Below are 14,883 nucleotides of genomic sequence, written 5' to 3'. Positions count from 1 at the left end.
GGGTGGCTAATAAACACCCCCAAACCACTCAGCCCCCAGCCCTGCTTAACGCTGCATCACATACCTATCCCTGCACCTGCCTCCTTCCACAATCGGCTCCCACCCCTGCCCTTAGGCCTGCACCCCCACCCCGTCATCAGCCAACTCCTGAGCCCTTGCCCTCACTCCTTGACCCCCCCAATCCTCCCAGCCCCTGCCCACAATCCTGCACCCCCACCCCTGTCTTCAGCCCCTGCCGCCCCACAACCTTCTGGTCCCTGCCATCACGCCTCAGTCCCCCAACCCTCCCATCACTCCTACATCCCCCACACCTCCTGCCCTCACTCCTGCACCTCCAGCCGTGTCCTCATCCCCCTGCCTTCAGTCCCCCAACACCTCCCCCCACCCTCAGCACCCCCAACCCTTCCAGCTTTTGCCCTCACTCTTGCACCCTCAACCCCGTCCTCAGTCCCCCACCCCTCCCAGCTCCTGTCCCCACTGCTGCACCCCCACCGCCTCTGTCCACAGTTCCCCCACCCTTCCAGCCCCTGCCGTCATTCCTGCACCCCCAACATTCCCAGGCCCTGCCCTCACTTCTGCACCCCCACCCGTCCTCAGCACTGCAGCCTCCCTGCCCACCTCCAGCCCCCACCCTCACTCCTGTGCCCTCCACCTCTGTTCTCAGTTCCTCCCCCCCAGCCTCGGCCCTCATTCCTGCTCTTCCACCCATGTCCTCAGCCCCCTTCCAGGCTAGAGTAATGGGTTCATTAAAAACCACACACATTTCTCCAGAAAGCATGCTGCAGCATCTTTATTCAGCCATGGGCTAATGAGGTAAACCATGCACGTGCAAACATCTGCAGAGCAAGCACTGTACATGATTGTGCAGCATTCAACTGTATCCCAGACTGCGCTGGTTTTTTTTTTTAAATAAAAATACAGCATTTGAAGTGTATAGCAGGCAAACTGTAACAGGAAAAATAGATTCTTTCCAGACCCCCAATTTCTGGCATAAATTAAGGTCAAGAGAGGCTTGAGCGAGTCTGTTTATTTCAAATGACAATAATCGTCCATGCTCTAAAATAATCCTAGTTCTTAAGTACCTGCTAGCATTTTTTTAAAAACTAATATTTTTGTGTCGTAGTAAATTGCCTCAGCCCAGAAAACTGTGCTGCTCAGACCTGTGAGCTACATATCACACACATCAACCACACCATATGGCCACACTGCACAGACATCGTGGTCAAAACCCTTGTCCTGTGAAAGAGGCGTGAACTTCCACTGCTTATTCATGTAAAACAACCATTGACTTCCATGGACATTTTGTCTCTTTGGCCTCGTCTCTACTTCCGCGGCGACAGATGCTCTGGAAATCGATCTTCCGGGATTTGATTTAGTGAGTCTAGTAAGGGCCTGTTAAATCAAACACTGACGGCATCCCCTGTCAACCTCCATTGGGTCTCGAGGAGTAAGGGAAGTCGGTGGGAGAGTTTCTCCCGTCAACTTCCTGCAGAGGGGATAAATTTGAGATAAGGTACGTTGACTCCAGCAATGCAATTCTCCTAACTAGAGTTGCGTATTTTAAATACAATTTCTCACATAGCATAGGCGTGGCCTCACTATGGGGTGCAGGATCGAGTCCTTAGGAGCATGTCCAGACGCAGACCTTGTGTAAAAACAAGGCAAAGGTATAAAAACCCAGTTTAGCTGCTATTTAGCAACGCACTTAAGGTCTATCAATACTTATCTCCATCAATTTACCTAGTGTGTAAATTGAGCTTATTTACCAGGATGGGTAGGGATGGTGTCCCTAGCTCTGTTTGTCAGGGGTTGGGAATGGACAACAGGAGAGGGATTGCTTGATGACTACCTGTTCTGTTTGCTCCCTCTGGGGCACCTGGTAATGGCCACAGTCAGCAGACAGGATACTGGGCTAGATGGACCTTTGGTCTGACCCAGTATGGCCGTTCTTATGTTCACTCATTTAACTTTATCCACTGTAAATAGGTCCATTGACTTCAGTCAGACCATCTGCTGTGCAACAAGTCAAGTCCACGTGTCTTGGCAGGAGTGTCATAGTTTGGTTTTTAAAGTATTCAAGTTGATGGCTTCGTTGTAAGAATACAACAACCGGCATGGACGCATCCAGCGTGACCGTCATGCATAATCCAAGCTCTGCAGTGAAGAATACTAAGTGGGTATGAAGAGAGCAAAAAAGCACTTACAATGTTGAGGGTGCACGTGTGACTAGAAGAGCTAAAATACATTAGGTGTGGGATTTCCCAAGCTGGCCTAATTGACGTCAGCAAAGGCACTGGCAAAATTCCTACTCTTCTAGCTTTGCCCCAATTGATCTCAATGGTTACCATTGACTCCAAAAGAAGCAAAGTTAGTCCAACACTTAAGAGCTTTTGAACATCTCCCCCTAGAAAATAAGAAGCAGGAATTGCCACAGAGATCCCCCAAAGGGATCACCGGCATATGCACAAGGTGCCCAACCATTTAAGGGTGTAATCAGCCAGGTGTAGAGCCGGCAGGCCGCCGTTGAAGGCGGGCAGTGGGCACTCGACAACGATATGCAACAGTCTGAAATTGACCACAGGAGGGAATGCCTTCTCTCTCCCTTTTCGAGCCGTCTTCGCCTGTTGATGGAACTTTGACAGTCGGAAGAGGAAGCCACGCTCTCCCCTCTTAGCCGGAGGAAGCATCGCCTTAACAGCACCCCTTTTGCAGATGGGCCCTTTGCGGATTGGCCAAGTGTCACGAGAGAAAGTGGAGGGGATGTACAGATCTCCAAAACAGTAGGGAATCAGACAAAACAAAAACAAACCCACCTTGGCGGGATTATGTGTCTGCTATTAGTGGTTGCAGAAACAACCCTGCTGTCCCAAACACACAGATAACAATGAACACCCAAAGAAAGACCCGGTCTATCACCATCGCCACGTATTTCCAGTCATCTTCCACCTACAAGGCAGAAAAGAAAAGATAAACCGCATTCAATCTACTATGCATGGGATGGGTTTATTTGATCCTGTGATGATAATAATTTTACCGTGTAAGGGGCATCTGAGCTCCGAGAAGCAGACTATACACATGCAATGCCATTTAGAAAAATGACTCCTGATTGCCTCAGTTTCTGAATGCTCAATTGGAGGGGCTTGATTTCCTGAGGTGCAAGCTCCGTGCTTCAGGGTGTCGAACACTGGACTCTCAAAAGTTACAAATGATTTTTGAAAACTCTTTCAGACTGAACTGCAAACCCTCGGACGCATTTGTAGCATCTTTTAAATATGCACATCAGCTACGCACAACAGAGCCATGCTACAGGTCAGCATTAGCAGCAGATTCTGGGTCAGCTACACCCATGTAAATCCAGGTTAACGTTGATAAACAGGAGTGCAGAATTCAACTCGACTTGAAAGCTGGGAGAAACAAGGGGTGTAAGAATCCATCTCATTAGTTTAGGGTTCGGATAAAAACCAAAGAAATCTCAAAAACCTCAGACAAAAGGAAAGTGTTTATTCCAATCTTCTTACTAAGGCAGCAATTATAAATTATAAAATAGCAGCAATTAGTCAAATCCCATTCCCGGTTACACAGTTGGGGAAATCCAGTGCAGAAAAGGGAGTAAATTCCTTCAGATTTCTACCGGTGTAACAAATTAGAATTTGGCAACTGATTCAAGAGAGAGTTCACATCTGGGACCCGGTTCACCACTGATATTCTGGTGTTACTCTGCTCTACACTACAAGTCTGATTCCCCATTTTGGACTGAAACTGGAGGCGTTAGAGCAAAGTTCTTAAATGGCTGAGCCAAGTGTGTGCTCGCGTGCTTTCCTGAATCGAGACCTAAGTGCTTTCAGGACAATCAATGGCTGTACACCCCTCACGGATGTTATAGCCCTTCAAAATCCCGCATGAAACCATCTCCAGATAGAATTAGCGACACCATCACATTGAAATGAAAACTAAGCAGCAGCATGTTGCGGTGCGTTGGGGTTCCTTTCCATCCTGCAGCCCCGTAGCAGCAAGAACAGACTCCACCAGCCAATAGAATACAGAGGGGTTATCGCATCTCTAGGATACAGCACAGCACAGACGTGATGCCTCAGACCCCCTTGAGATGGGGTGCCTGGACCCTTAGATTTCTAGCCCCCTCCCTAGCCTGTCTCCTTCATGGTTCCAGCCCAAGACTGCTCCTTACTCCGCACACTCACTTCCTTAGTTTCCCCCGCTGCCCTCAACCGGTCTGACCGGTTGGGTCTTTGACCTAGGCAGCCCACCTGCTGGGCAGTGCTCAGAGACAGAGGCCAGTAGGGGTCAGCCACAGCCCACAGTATAGCAACCATCAAGGAACTGACACTACATCACAACATGTGGGTGAGTCAGTGGGAATCACACATCACAGCTCAGGGGGGCACCGGGTCACAGAGCAGACAGCCCCCCACTACGTCACACAGCAACACTTACGTAGGGCCTAAGATTGGCCCGTGTGCTGTTTTGCCTCTGCTCTAGTCTCATGATATTTCTGGCCAGCACATTAACAGTCCCTATTGGCCCCCACATGACAAAGTCCAGGAAGGATATAAAACACAGAGAAGCTGTAACCAAGCCAAACTGGCCATGAAGCCCTTTGGAGGCCCATTTTTACTAGAAATAAGCTGTGGAATATTAATTTTTGAGTGTGGCTAATGCTGTCCTTTTAATACAATTTTCTCCTTTGTGCCCCCTTCTCTTTTTAGCATCCTTCTCATTTTTAAATGCAGGGTTGTGGTCGCCGGGCCGGCCCCAGACAAGGTGGGCGAGGTAATTTGTGTATTGGGCCCACTTCTGTTGCTGAGAGAGACCAGGTTGTAAGTTGCACACCGCTCTTCCTCAGGGCTGGGAAACCAACTCTGAAATGAACACTGCTAAATGCAAGGCGGGACAGACGCTACACAATCTGCTGCCTCTCGCGTTCAGCAGTGGGTCTGGGAGCACCATCCCCAGCCCCGAGGAAGAGCTCCGTGTAGGCTCGAAAGCTCGTCTCTCTCTCCATCAGAAGTTGGCCCAATACACGACATTACTTTACTTCACCCACCTTGTTTCCTCAGCCGGCTGGCACTGTGGAGATGCAAAAACAAAACACCTCATGGATGGGGCCCTCAACGGATAAGCAGTAAAAAAGAGACACCTCACGCGTGTAACTTGGGGAGCTCCCCTCACACTCCAGCGCTGGGGGGGCGAGGGGAGGGCACAAAGGCTCAGTGCTTTCCCCTCAGGGCCAGATTAACTCTTCCGGAGGGCCAGAGGCTAGTAGATTTTGTGGTCTCCCACCAGGCTCTGGGACGGGACCAAAAATGAGGGGCACAGTATATAAGATAGGGCTGTCAGGGAGTGGGCTGGGGGTGAGGGGACTGCAAGGGAGGGAGGTACAGGAGCAGGTCAATGGGCATGATGGGGTGGAGCCTGCACGCACTGGAGGGGACAGAGCTTCCCTGCCCTTCCGTTCCCGACATGGAGACACCTCCTGCCCCCAGTGACTGCAGCACCAACACCAGCTCTCCCAGCTGCAGGGGGGCTGGGTCAGTCCCCATCCAGCCCACGGGCTGTAAGTTCCCCACCCCTGAGGTAAAACTTGCCAGGAAAGAGACAGTGAGCCCACCCTCTGAAAATCAGGCCCTTTTTCAGGCACCTCAGGCTAGGCCCCAGAAATGGAAATGCCCCAAATCATTAGTCACTGTGGAAAATGTGGGCCCATGAAACTATATAACGTACTGGCAAGGGTCCACTTAGAAAATCAGAACAGATGTGTATTGGTGGGTCCAGACAGCAGATTTTTAAACACAGGGACAACAGTGGAGCCCTAGATACCACCGCGGGGCTACTGGCTCCTAGCCCACGCAATCTGGGAGCTGGCAGCCCTTTGTGGGGGGCTTGGCCTGTGGATGTTCCCGGGGACTGGTTAACTGTTATTCAGTTAAGGGTGATGTTAACCAGTGACCCGTTCACATCCCCTGAGGGGAGTGGAAGGTTCACAATGTTGGGTGCTGGGAAGAAGCCTCTTACCTCTTTAGTTTCGTTTTGGCTCCTCATGTTTTCAGCGATGAACTGAACATTGCTAATGACCTCTCTGACTTCAAGGCAGTACTCAACGTGCTCCGTCTCCCATTTCACGGGCTGATGGCTGAAGCTTCGCTTGCCCATGGCAAGTTCATTCACCTTCGCACAGCAGCAGCATCGCTGCTCACTGTATAATTTCATGTCTCCGTGTTGCTTCATCTTGTCAGCTTTACTGGCCAACCCTTTCTTACTCTTTTTAGAGCCGGCTTCCTTCTGCTGCTCTACCGGCCTGGTCATCATCAGGACTTTGGGCAGGAGCTTGAGAAAGACGCTTTTTACCCATTCGGGCATGGTGTGGGTGGTGGGGGTCCGGTAATGAATGTTGAGCACAAACACCGTGACGACAATCGATAGGGTGACAAATATCATGGTGAAGAGCAGGTATTCACCAACCAGCGGAATTACCAGCGAGGTGGACGGGATGATCTCTGTGATCACCAACAAAAATACAGTCAGCGAAAGCAGCACGGAGATGCACAGGGTCACCTTCTCACCGCAGTCGGATGGAAGATAGAAAACTAACAACGTTAGGAATGAGATGAAGAGACAGGGGATGATCAGATTAATGGTGTAAAACATGGGGAGCCGTCGGATATAGAAGGAGTATGTAATATCGGTATAGATCTCTTCACAGCAGTTATATTTTATATCATGTTTGTAGCCCGAAGCATCAACTATTTCCCATTCGTTGTTTTCCCAAAGGTCATTCATGTCTACTTTGGAGCCAATAATCAGAAGGTCAATTTTGGCTTTGTCATATGTCCAGGAGCCAAATTTCAGTGAACAGTTCTGGTGATCAAAGGGGAAAAAGGTGATATCCATGGGACAAGAGCTTTTAAAAATAGCAGGTGGAGTCCAAGTGATCATCCCATCAGATTTAAGAAGAGCTTTGGTCTTGCTTTCGACTTGAAAATCCCCCACCGCACTAGAAACACAAAGGAGACAGTGAACTGTATGAAGAAGGAAGTGAAACAGCATCTTCTCACCTCATCTCATAAAATATATCTTAGCGCTGGAAAAAGTTCAGAAAAGGGCAACAAAAATGATGAGGGCTTTGGAAAGGGTGCCCTATGAAAAGAGATTAAAAAAACCTGGAACTTTTCATCTGAGAAAAGAGGAGACTAAGGGGGTATAGGATAGAGGTCTATAAAATCAGGACTGGTGTGGAAAAAGTGAATAAAGAAAAGTCATTTACTTGTTCCCATAACGTAAGAACTAGGGGTCACCAAATGAAATTAATAGGTAGTAAGTTTAAAACAAACATAAAGAAGTAGCTCTTCATGCACTACACAGTCAACCTGTGGAACTCCTTGCCAGAGGAGATTGTGAAGACCAGGACTTGAACAGGGCTTAAAAAAGAACTAGATAAAATCATGGAGGGTAGGTCCATCAATGCTTATTAGCCATGATAGTAGGAATGGTGTCCCTAGCCTCTGTTTGTCAGGCTGGAAATGGGTGACAGGAGAGGGATCGCTTGATGATTCCCTGTTCTGTTCACTCCCTCTGGGGCATTTGGCATTGGCCACTGTCGGCAGACAGGACACTGGGCTAGATGGACCTTTGGTCTGACCCAGTACGGCCATTTTTATGTTCTCAGGCACCTTTGGAAAGATGGCAAATAACAAAAATGCATTATACTTGTTATACAAGACAATGTCTGGTTTCCAAATTTTATCCGCTGGCACCCGGACAAATTCAATTCCGTCGTATTCCGTCGGATTCCATCGCAATTTATAGTCATTCCAAATCTAAAGGAAGGAAAAGGAACTGTGTCAAGCCATGCATTGCATCCCTACATGCTGTGCCTTTGCTTTCTTCTGGCATGCGACACCCAAATCTTCAAGCGCTAGCTGAAAACACCAGGCTTAAGTCAATAATCGTCATGCATAGAACACTGCTCATGTTTACTCTGTCCTCACACGCATGGGGAAGCAGGCTCTAACTACTGTGAATCATGTGTCTGTCTTTTGGCTTCCTGCTGCTCCATAGCCACTAGCCCTCGGTGAGTCCAGTGTGGAGATCAGATTGGAGATTATGCCATTATGTTCACAGTGCAGCCTAGAGGCCCGACCACAGTCAGGGCTGTAGGTACTCAAACAGGACAACCCCTGCCTTGGAGGTCTGCCAGTCGGCACAGGAAGGCAGACGAACACAAGGGAGGGGAAGCGATTTATCCAAGTCACCCAGCAAGCTAACAACTGAGCCAGAAATGGAACCTAGCTTTCCCAAGTCCCGGCCTCATGTCTTTTGCTGAAACATGCTGGCCTTCCTATGGGACTCGTGGCCTCTCATTTATCCCTATTTAATGGGGGAGAGAGCTTTGTCTGGGCCCAGCAAAAAATGGCTGGGCTTTTCAAAGCCGCCTACAGGAGTTACGCATCCAAACCCCATTAAATGTCATTGGGAGTTGGGCACCTAAACATCTCTAAGTGCTTTTGGGGGGAAAAACCCACCCCACAGTCCCTCTGTGTACATGTAACATCAACATGGGGAACCTGAGACCTCTGGATCTTAGTGCATGAGTCTCTATTGCTTAGGACAGACAGGCAGGCAGACAGGGCTACAGAAATTTCCTTGCTCCATGCAATGTAGACCTAAGTCCCCAGTGCACACACTGCGAGGATGATGAAAAAGTTCAGTCCACAGTGTGTGGTATAGGCCTCTGTTGCATCTCTAACACACTGCAACAAAGCACATGCCCACACACACCGTCACAGCACAGCTGATGCAAAACACACGTGGAAGCAGAAGGCTGACACTTACTAGTCTACTCACTTTTTACCCTCGTACAGCCGAGAGGTAAAAGTTGCTTCCTGAATTCTTTCAGTGGAACAAGTATTTTCCTTTGCTGGCAAAGGTTATTTTGATTAGACCGATGGGACAAAGAGGCCAAGGGTAGGCCCGTTAGCTCTACAAGCGTGGGTCTCCCCAGGAAGGAATGGGTATCTTGTTGTGTGGCACCCCAGTAATTAGCTGTCTGCGCAACTGGGGAGCACAAGCTAACATCTCCCCAAATGTCTGGATAACTGGCGAAAATTTGATGGCTCTGCCAAGCATCCAAAATTATTGGCTTCTGGATGAATCAGGGATTTAAAATGGCTTGTATGAAACTATTTATTTCTGTGTGCAGAGCTTCTTATTTCATTGTCCCTACTGCATAGGCGAAGCCCAATGATAGGAAATGTAATGCACAGTAATACACTGGGTGGAAAATTACACACAATGGAAATGGGAGAGCTCTTTACATCATTTCCAATACTATGCTACTTAGATAAAGAGATGTCAATCTAACCAAAGGTACATCCGAAATGCCTTGTAACCTAACGGCTGATCTATGCTACATCTTTCAGGGCTACGGAATTTTCCTTGCTCCATGCAATGTAGACCTAAATCCCCAGAGCACACACTGCAAGGGCGATGAAAAAGTTCAGTCCGTAGTGTGTGGTGAAGGCCTCTGTTGCATCTCTAAGATACTACAACAAAGCACATGCCCACACACACCGTCACAACACAGCTGATGCAAAACACACGTGGAAGCAGAAGGCTGACACTTACATGTCGTAGCCAAAGGTTGGTTTCCATAATCTGATTGACTTCATCCTAGAGAGAAATAAATAGATGTACCCTTCTCATTCCCACCCATCAATTACCACATCCTTGGAGAGTTCCAAGGTAGTCCAGTACAGACAGACACCGGCACACCGTGTTAACAGTTTAATCAGATTCTGTACTTCTTGTATTGTTACCTCAAGAAAGTTCTAACCATCTGAGTCTTGAAGATTACGGCATTGTGCCTCTATAATACACAAAGAAAACAGCAGAAAAAGAAAACTGTCTGCACACACAACATCAGCTAATTTGCCTGTGCAACCACTCGGGTTCCACATGCAATTGCTGTGATTGCGCGTGTACATTATGTGCATGCAACAGAGTCTAAAATCAACACCCATGTATCTATTCTGTCATCAACCTTACCACATTTGCAAGCTGTGTAATTGCCACTTCAAAATAGACTGTCACGGGATCCGATACATTTTCCACCGGCCTGATGAAGTGGTTGTAATTGGTGAAAAGTTTCTGAAATAATCGTTCTTCTGGTTCACATGCTGAGCAACCTGCATTGACAAAAATTAGCAGCAAGCAGTTACCGAAGAGGCAGGAAACACAGAGAGAAAATTTCAGGCCTGATTTTCACCGGGTCCGCCACTCAGCCTCCACGTGTGAACGCACGCTTGTGGGGTACTAACACCTATCAAAATTGGTGCATTGCGAAGAGGGCTCCTTGAGATAGCAGATAAAGGTAGAGCAAGATCCAGTGGCTAGATGCTGAAGCTAGACAAATTCGGAATAGACGTAAGATGCAGCTTATTAGCAGAGAGCGTGTACAACTACTTGATGGCTACACACTGTCTAGGGAGGCAGAGTGTAACCCAAATGTGGCTGTCAGGCTGCAGTTATACACTCTGGCTCTCACCAGCTTGGGTTTTACTTTTGTCAGACTAACTTCCACTGGTGAAGGAAACAAGCTACCCAGCTCCACACAGCTCTTCTTCGGGCCAGCTCCGTCTGTCTCTGTCACCGACAGAAATTGGTCCAGTCCAGACTATTGCCTCACCTACCTTGTCTCTGTCCTAACCCGGGACCAACCCAGTCACAACAGTACGGCACAGGGCAAACGGTGTCACTGGGGGACGGTGCCTTTCTTAGGCACCGTTCCAGGCCCGGCTCCTGGGAATATCAGGCCTCAGGAGACGTACGACCTGTGTCTGGCTCCCTGACCGCAAGACTGCCTTGGAGCCTCACTTGGGAAATGTCTAGCCAGCAGCTGCTCCCGCCACTCTTCAAAAGGGCTGTAAAAACGCAACTAGGCTGGCTGCCGCATCTGAATTGCGGCCCCGGCTGCCCCCTCTGTCAGCCCGTCACGCTCAAGCGCCTCACAGTCAAGGCATGTCCACACTTCCTCCTGCCTTCCTCTCTTATCCCTCCGCTCCTCTGCTCTTTGGGGAGAACTGGGGTGCCCCAACACCTGGCAAGAGGAGTGGGCAAGCATGTAGACAGACAGATGGCCAGAGCTGACAGCAAGCCCGCTAGAGTTGTTCTCAGCAGCTGTAGTTGGAGTGGCCAGGGCATTGCTTGTGGGAGTGGGCAGCCAACTCCTTCATCCCACCCTCAGGACTCACCCCCCACCCCCTCGCTCAGTCACTGCCTCCTACCAACTAAATGCAGCCTCTTTTTCAGCTCTCCTATCTCTCGCGCACCGTCCCGTGAAACCAGGCTCCATGGAGTTCGTAGGCTGGAGGATGAGCTGCTTGTCAGATCCCCCTGGGGCAAAACTCAAAGTTTCCCATCACAGTTTCATAGGCCTAAAAGGAAGAGCGAGCAAAAGCAACATCTGCCCGCCAGAGTGTCGGAGATTAAAGCGGCACAGGCATGAATGAGACCATGTTTGGAATATTCCCAACAAAATGCAGGTTCTGTTGGCTTTACAATGGTCTTTGCCCTAGATCTAGACGCTGAAGTCACATTTTGAAACAAGGTTTTGTTCAGCAGGTAGGAGTGAGGAGCTCTGCCCGAGCCAGCGTTCCTTCATTTTTCAAATCTGTCTCAATTTTAAAGCCCGTTTTATTTGTACCGTTTACCTTCATGCTGTAGCAATTCACAGCACTGGAGTCCAGGTAACGACGGCAGGTTGGATTTTTCAAAAACTGCCACGTCCCATGGGATCACGAGTCTCTTGGAAACTCAGTGGGTTTGTAAACATTTGAAAACTGCACCACACAACTGATGCGAAAGGAATATTTAGTGAGAAACCTCTAACGTGCGGAAGCATTCATGCAAAACATGCACAAAAGCCTCTATCTCCAGGAGTTCTGTGGCTTCACACGAAACTATTTTATTTCCTATTTTCCATGATACTCTCAAGGTATTTTCTCATTGAACCAAACCAGAGAGAAAAGAACATGTAGTCCTGTGGCACCTTAGGGTGCGTCTACACAGCACAGGTATTTCAAAATAAGGGCCGTTATTTCGAAATAATCCGTCTACACAGCCATTCCGTTATATTGAAATAATTTCGAAATAACGGAAGGCTTATTCTGAAAACTGTAAACCTCATTCCATGAGGAATTATGCCTATTCTGCAATAGCTATTTTGCAACAGCAGTAGTGTGGACACTGCTGCTATTTCGAAATAGCTCTTCTCCAGGGTCATTCAGAGTAATTACTCCCCAGAGCTGCCTGAGCCTCTAAATCAAGGTAGCGTGTCCAAATCGGGGAAGCCTTCCTCAGACTCATTTTGAGGCTCCCTTTCGTGCTATTTCAAAATAAGCTATTTCGGAAAAAAATTCCAAAATAGCTTATTTCAAAATAAGCATGATGTGCAGACATACCCTTAGAGACTAACAAATAAATATATAGTACCATGAATTTTAGTGGGAGAAACCCACTTCTTCCGAGGAGCTGCTCTTGAGTGAAAAGTTACATGATCAGAGTGAAAAGACACATGCTTTTCTTTTTTTAAAAAAGCGTAGCTTGCATTCTTAAAATTTGGTTTCATAAACAACAGGTTTTGGAGCCTGGACTTTTATACAACTAGGTTATTTTATGTTAAACAAGTGGTTAACACATTCAAACGAGCTGAATCCAGGAAAATAGGAGCAGGAAGAGGTAACATACATTTCCCAGAGACAGGATAAAAAGAAACCTACCTTTAAGCAAGGACACGAACGCATAAGCCCACAGACAGAAGCTGGAGCAAAGAAATCTTAGATACGTCTGGGAAAACATCGTCCAAACAGGACGACAACTCCCTTTGGAGAAGAACGGTTCAGAAAAGCAAAGGAACAGGACCCAAGATGCATATGACCCTCGGTACTTGAATGATCTCGGTGATGGAGAAGCGTCTTTCAGTTCTGCATTTGAGGCAAAATCTGCAGCCGGAGGATCCTTACGAACAGTGCACTGTGTCTTTTCCTACCACCGGGAGAGGCCGGCTCTTGCTGTGTGCAGAAAAGGGAACCGAGATGATCCGAGTCAGATGAATCATTGCGTTTCCAGTCTCCCTCCACCCCTTCCAGCCTGCGTGTGATTCGAGCAGAAGGGGAGCTGTGAGATTCCTGCCGGTAAGCCAGACAGCACCTCCACTCAGCCGACAGCATTCGCCCACAAGATGCAGCTCTGGCTGTTCTTAGGAGCGGCTTTTTCACAGATCCCGCACGTCCAGGGGGATTTGCAGATGAAACCAGTTTGCTTTTCTAGAGGGAGAAAGCTTTTCTGCAGATGTGAGATCACCAGGGCTCAATAATCAGAAACCATCACGACTTTGAAACTGATAACGATATCGCCGGCTATAATTGTGCATTCGTTTTCTAGTTCTTCATCCTAAAACGGGTATATCATCAGAACCGTTTTTATGGAAGGCTAATGCCTGCCTTGGGCTAGGCTTTTTCCAGACAGTCAGAAAGATGGTCCCTACCCCAGAAGCGCAATTTCAAGGCCCCGCTGTAGTTTTATACAGTGGAGCTCATGCGCCACTAAACCCTGGAGTGGATTATTGAAACAATACTATTAATTTTGCATTAGTGTGTAGCAGCTGTGACTGAAAGCAGGGCTCCATTACAGCATATGGTGTATCTCTACAGCAGGGGTGGGGAACTGAAGGCCCGGGGACCCTTGGGTTGCCTGGATCTGGCCCCTGAAGCTTAGGGCCTTCCCCAGCACTAGGGAGCCCGTGCTGGCCCTCCGGCCCGCCTGCCACCTCTCTGCGGCCCCAGGCCCTGATGATTTTTCTGTGGGTCAATGACCCCTGAACCAAAAAAGGTTCCCCACCCCTGCAATACTGCATAGGAGACAGCCCTTGCGTGGGGCCCCAATCCAGCAATGAGGTAGAATCATGGAACCATAGAGCTGGAAGAGACCTCAGGAGTCATCAAGTCCAGCCCCCTACCCAAGGCAGGACCAATCCCAACTAAATCAGCCCAGCCAGGGCTTTGTCAAGCCGAGACTTATGGCATGTATGACTTTATAGCCGATGAATAATGCCAATGAGTCACACACCCCACCCCCGGCACAGATGAAGCATGTGTGTCTTTTTTGCAGGAGACAGGCCATGGAAGGGCTGGAGAAAACCGTCATTTTACACGTGAGAAACTGAGGCACCCCACCTGGATAGAGGCACCTCTATGTACTCACTTCCTGCCAGATGGTGGTTCTAAAAAAGCAGCCCTGCTGGGTGAGGTTCATCCAGTCGTTTATAGTGGATTAAACGACCACTCCCCACCTTGCCCAGGGATGCAGCAAGTCTGAGGCCCTCTCCGAGCTCTCCCGGTGGGTGGATGGCAAACAGCTCCCCAGACTTGCTGGGTTCCTGGCTCACCAGATTGCTGGGCTGCTGCCTGGGGTCCCAGTCCAGCGAGCTCGGAAAATGTTTGGAAGACTCCATTTGGGGTTCTCGGAACGAATTCTTATTGAAACTGTTCCGGGGGACGTTTTGTGTGTCCACCTTTGAATTGGGGGTTTGGATCGGGTCCCATTTACTGAGAGATTAAAAAGACTGGGGCTTTTCAGCTTAGAAAAGAGGAGGGGATAGGATAGAGGTCTATAAAATCATCACTGGTGTGGAAAAAGTGAATAAGGAAAAGTTATTTATTTATTTATTCCCACAATATAAAAGCTAGAGGTCACCAAATGAAATGAATAGGCAGCAGGTTCAAAACAAACACAAGGAAGTTTTTCTTCATTCAGAGCACAGTCAACCTGTGGAACTCCTTGCCAGATGATGTGGTGAAGAGTAGGACTGTA

General features: G+C 48.5%; 1 protein-coding gene across 1 annotated transcript; it reads right to left on the bottom strand.

Annotated features, from left to right (window-relative positions):
* Positions 1–782: 782 nt before the first annotated feature.
* On the bottom strand, positions 783–13,548 carry CHRNA6 (cholinergic receptor nicotinic alpha 6 subunit). The gene is made up of 6 exons (XM_075931320.2): positions 12,792–13,548; positions 10,060–10,199; positions 9,640–9,684; positions 7,723–7,832; positions 6,031–7,009; positions 783–2,946 (listed from the first exon to the last, which is right to left on the bottom strand). The coding sequence occupies exons 1-6, from the start codon at positions 12,868–12,870 to the stop codon at positions 2,824–2,826; spliced, it is 1,476 nt and encodes a 491-aa protein (XP_075787435.1). The 5' UTR covers positions 12,871–13,548; the 3' UTR covers positions 783–2,823.
* Positions 13,549–14,883: the final 1,335 nt, after the last annotated feature.

The sequence above is a fragment of the Pelodiscus sinensis genome, chromosome 6, assembly GCF_052426305.1.
Source record: "Pelodiscus sinensis isolate ZL-2025 chromosome 6, ASM5242630v1, whole genome shotgun sequence".
NCBI classification, from domain to species: Eukaryota; Metazoa; Chordata; order Testudines; family Trionychidae; genus Pelodiscus; species Pelodiscus sinensis.
The sequence above is the reverse complement of the archived record's forward strand: the minus strand, read 5'-3'. Positions and strand labels throughout refer to the sequence as shown.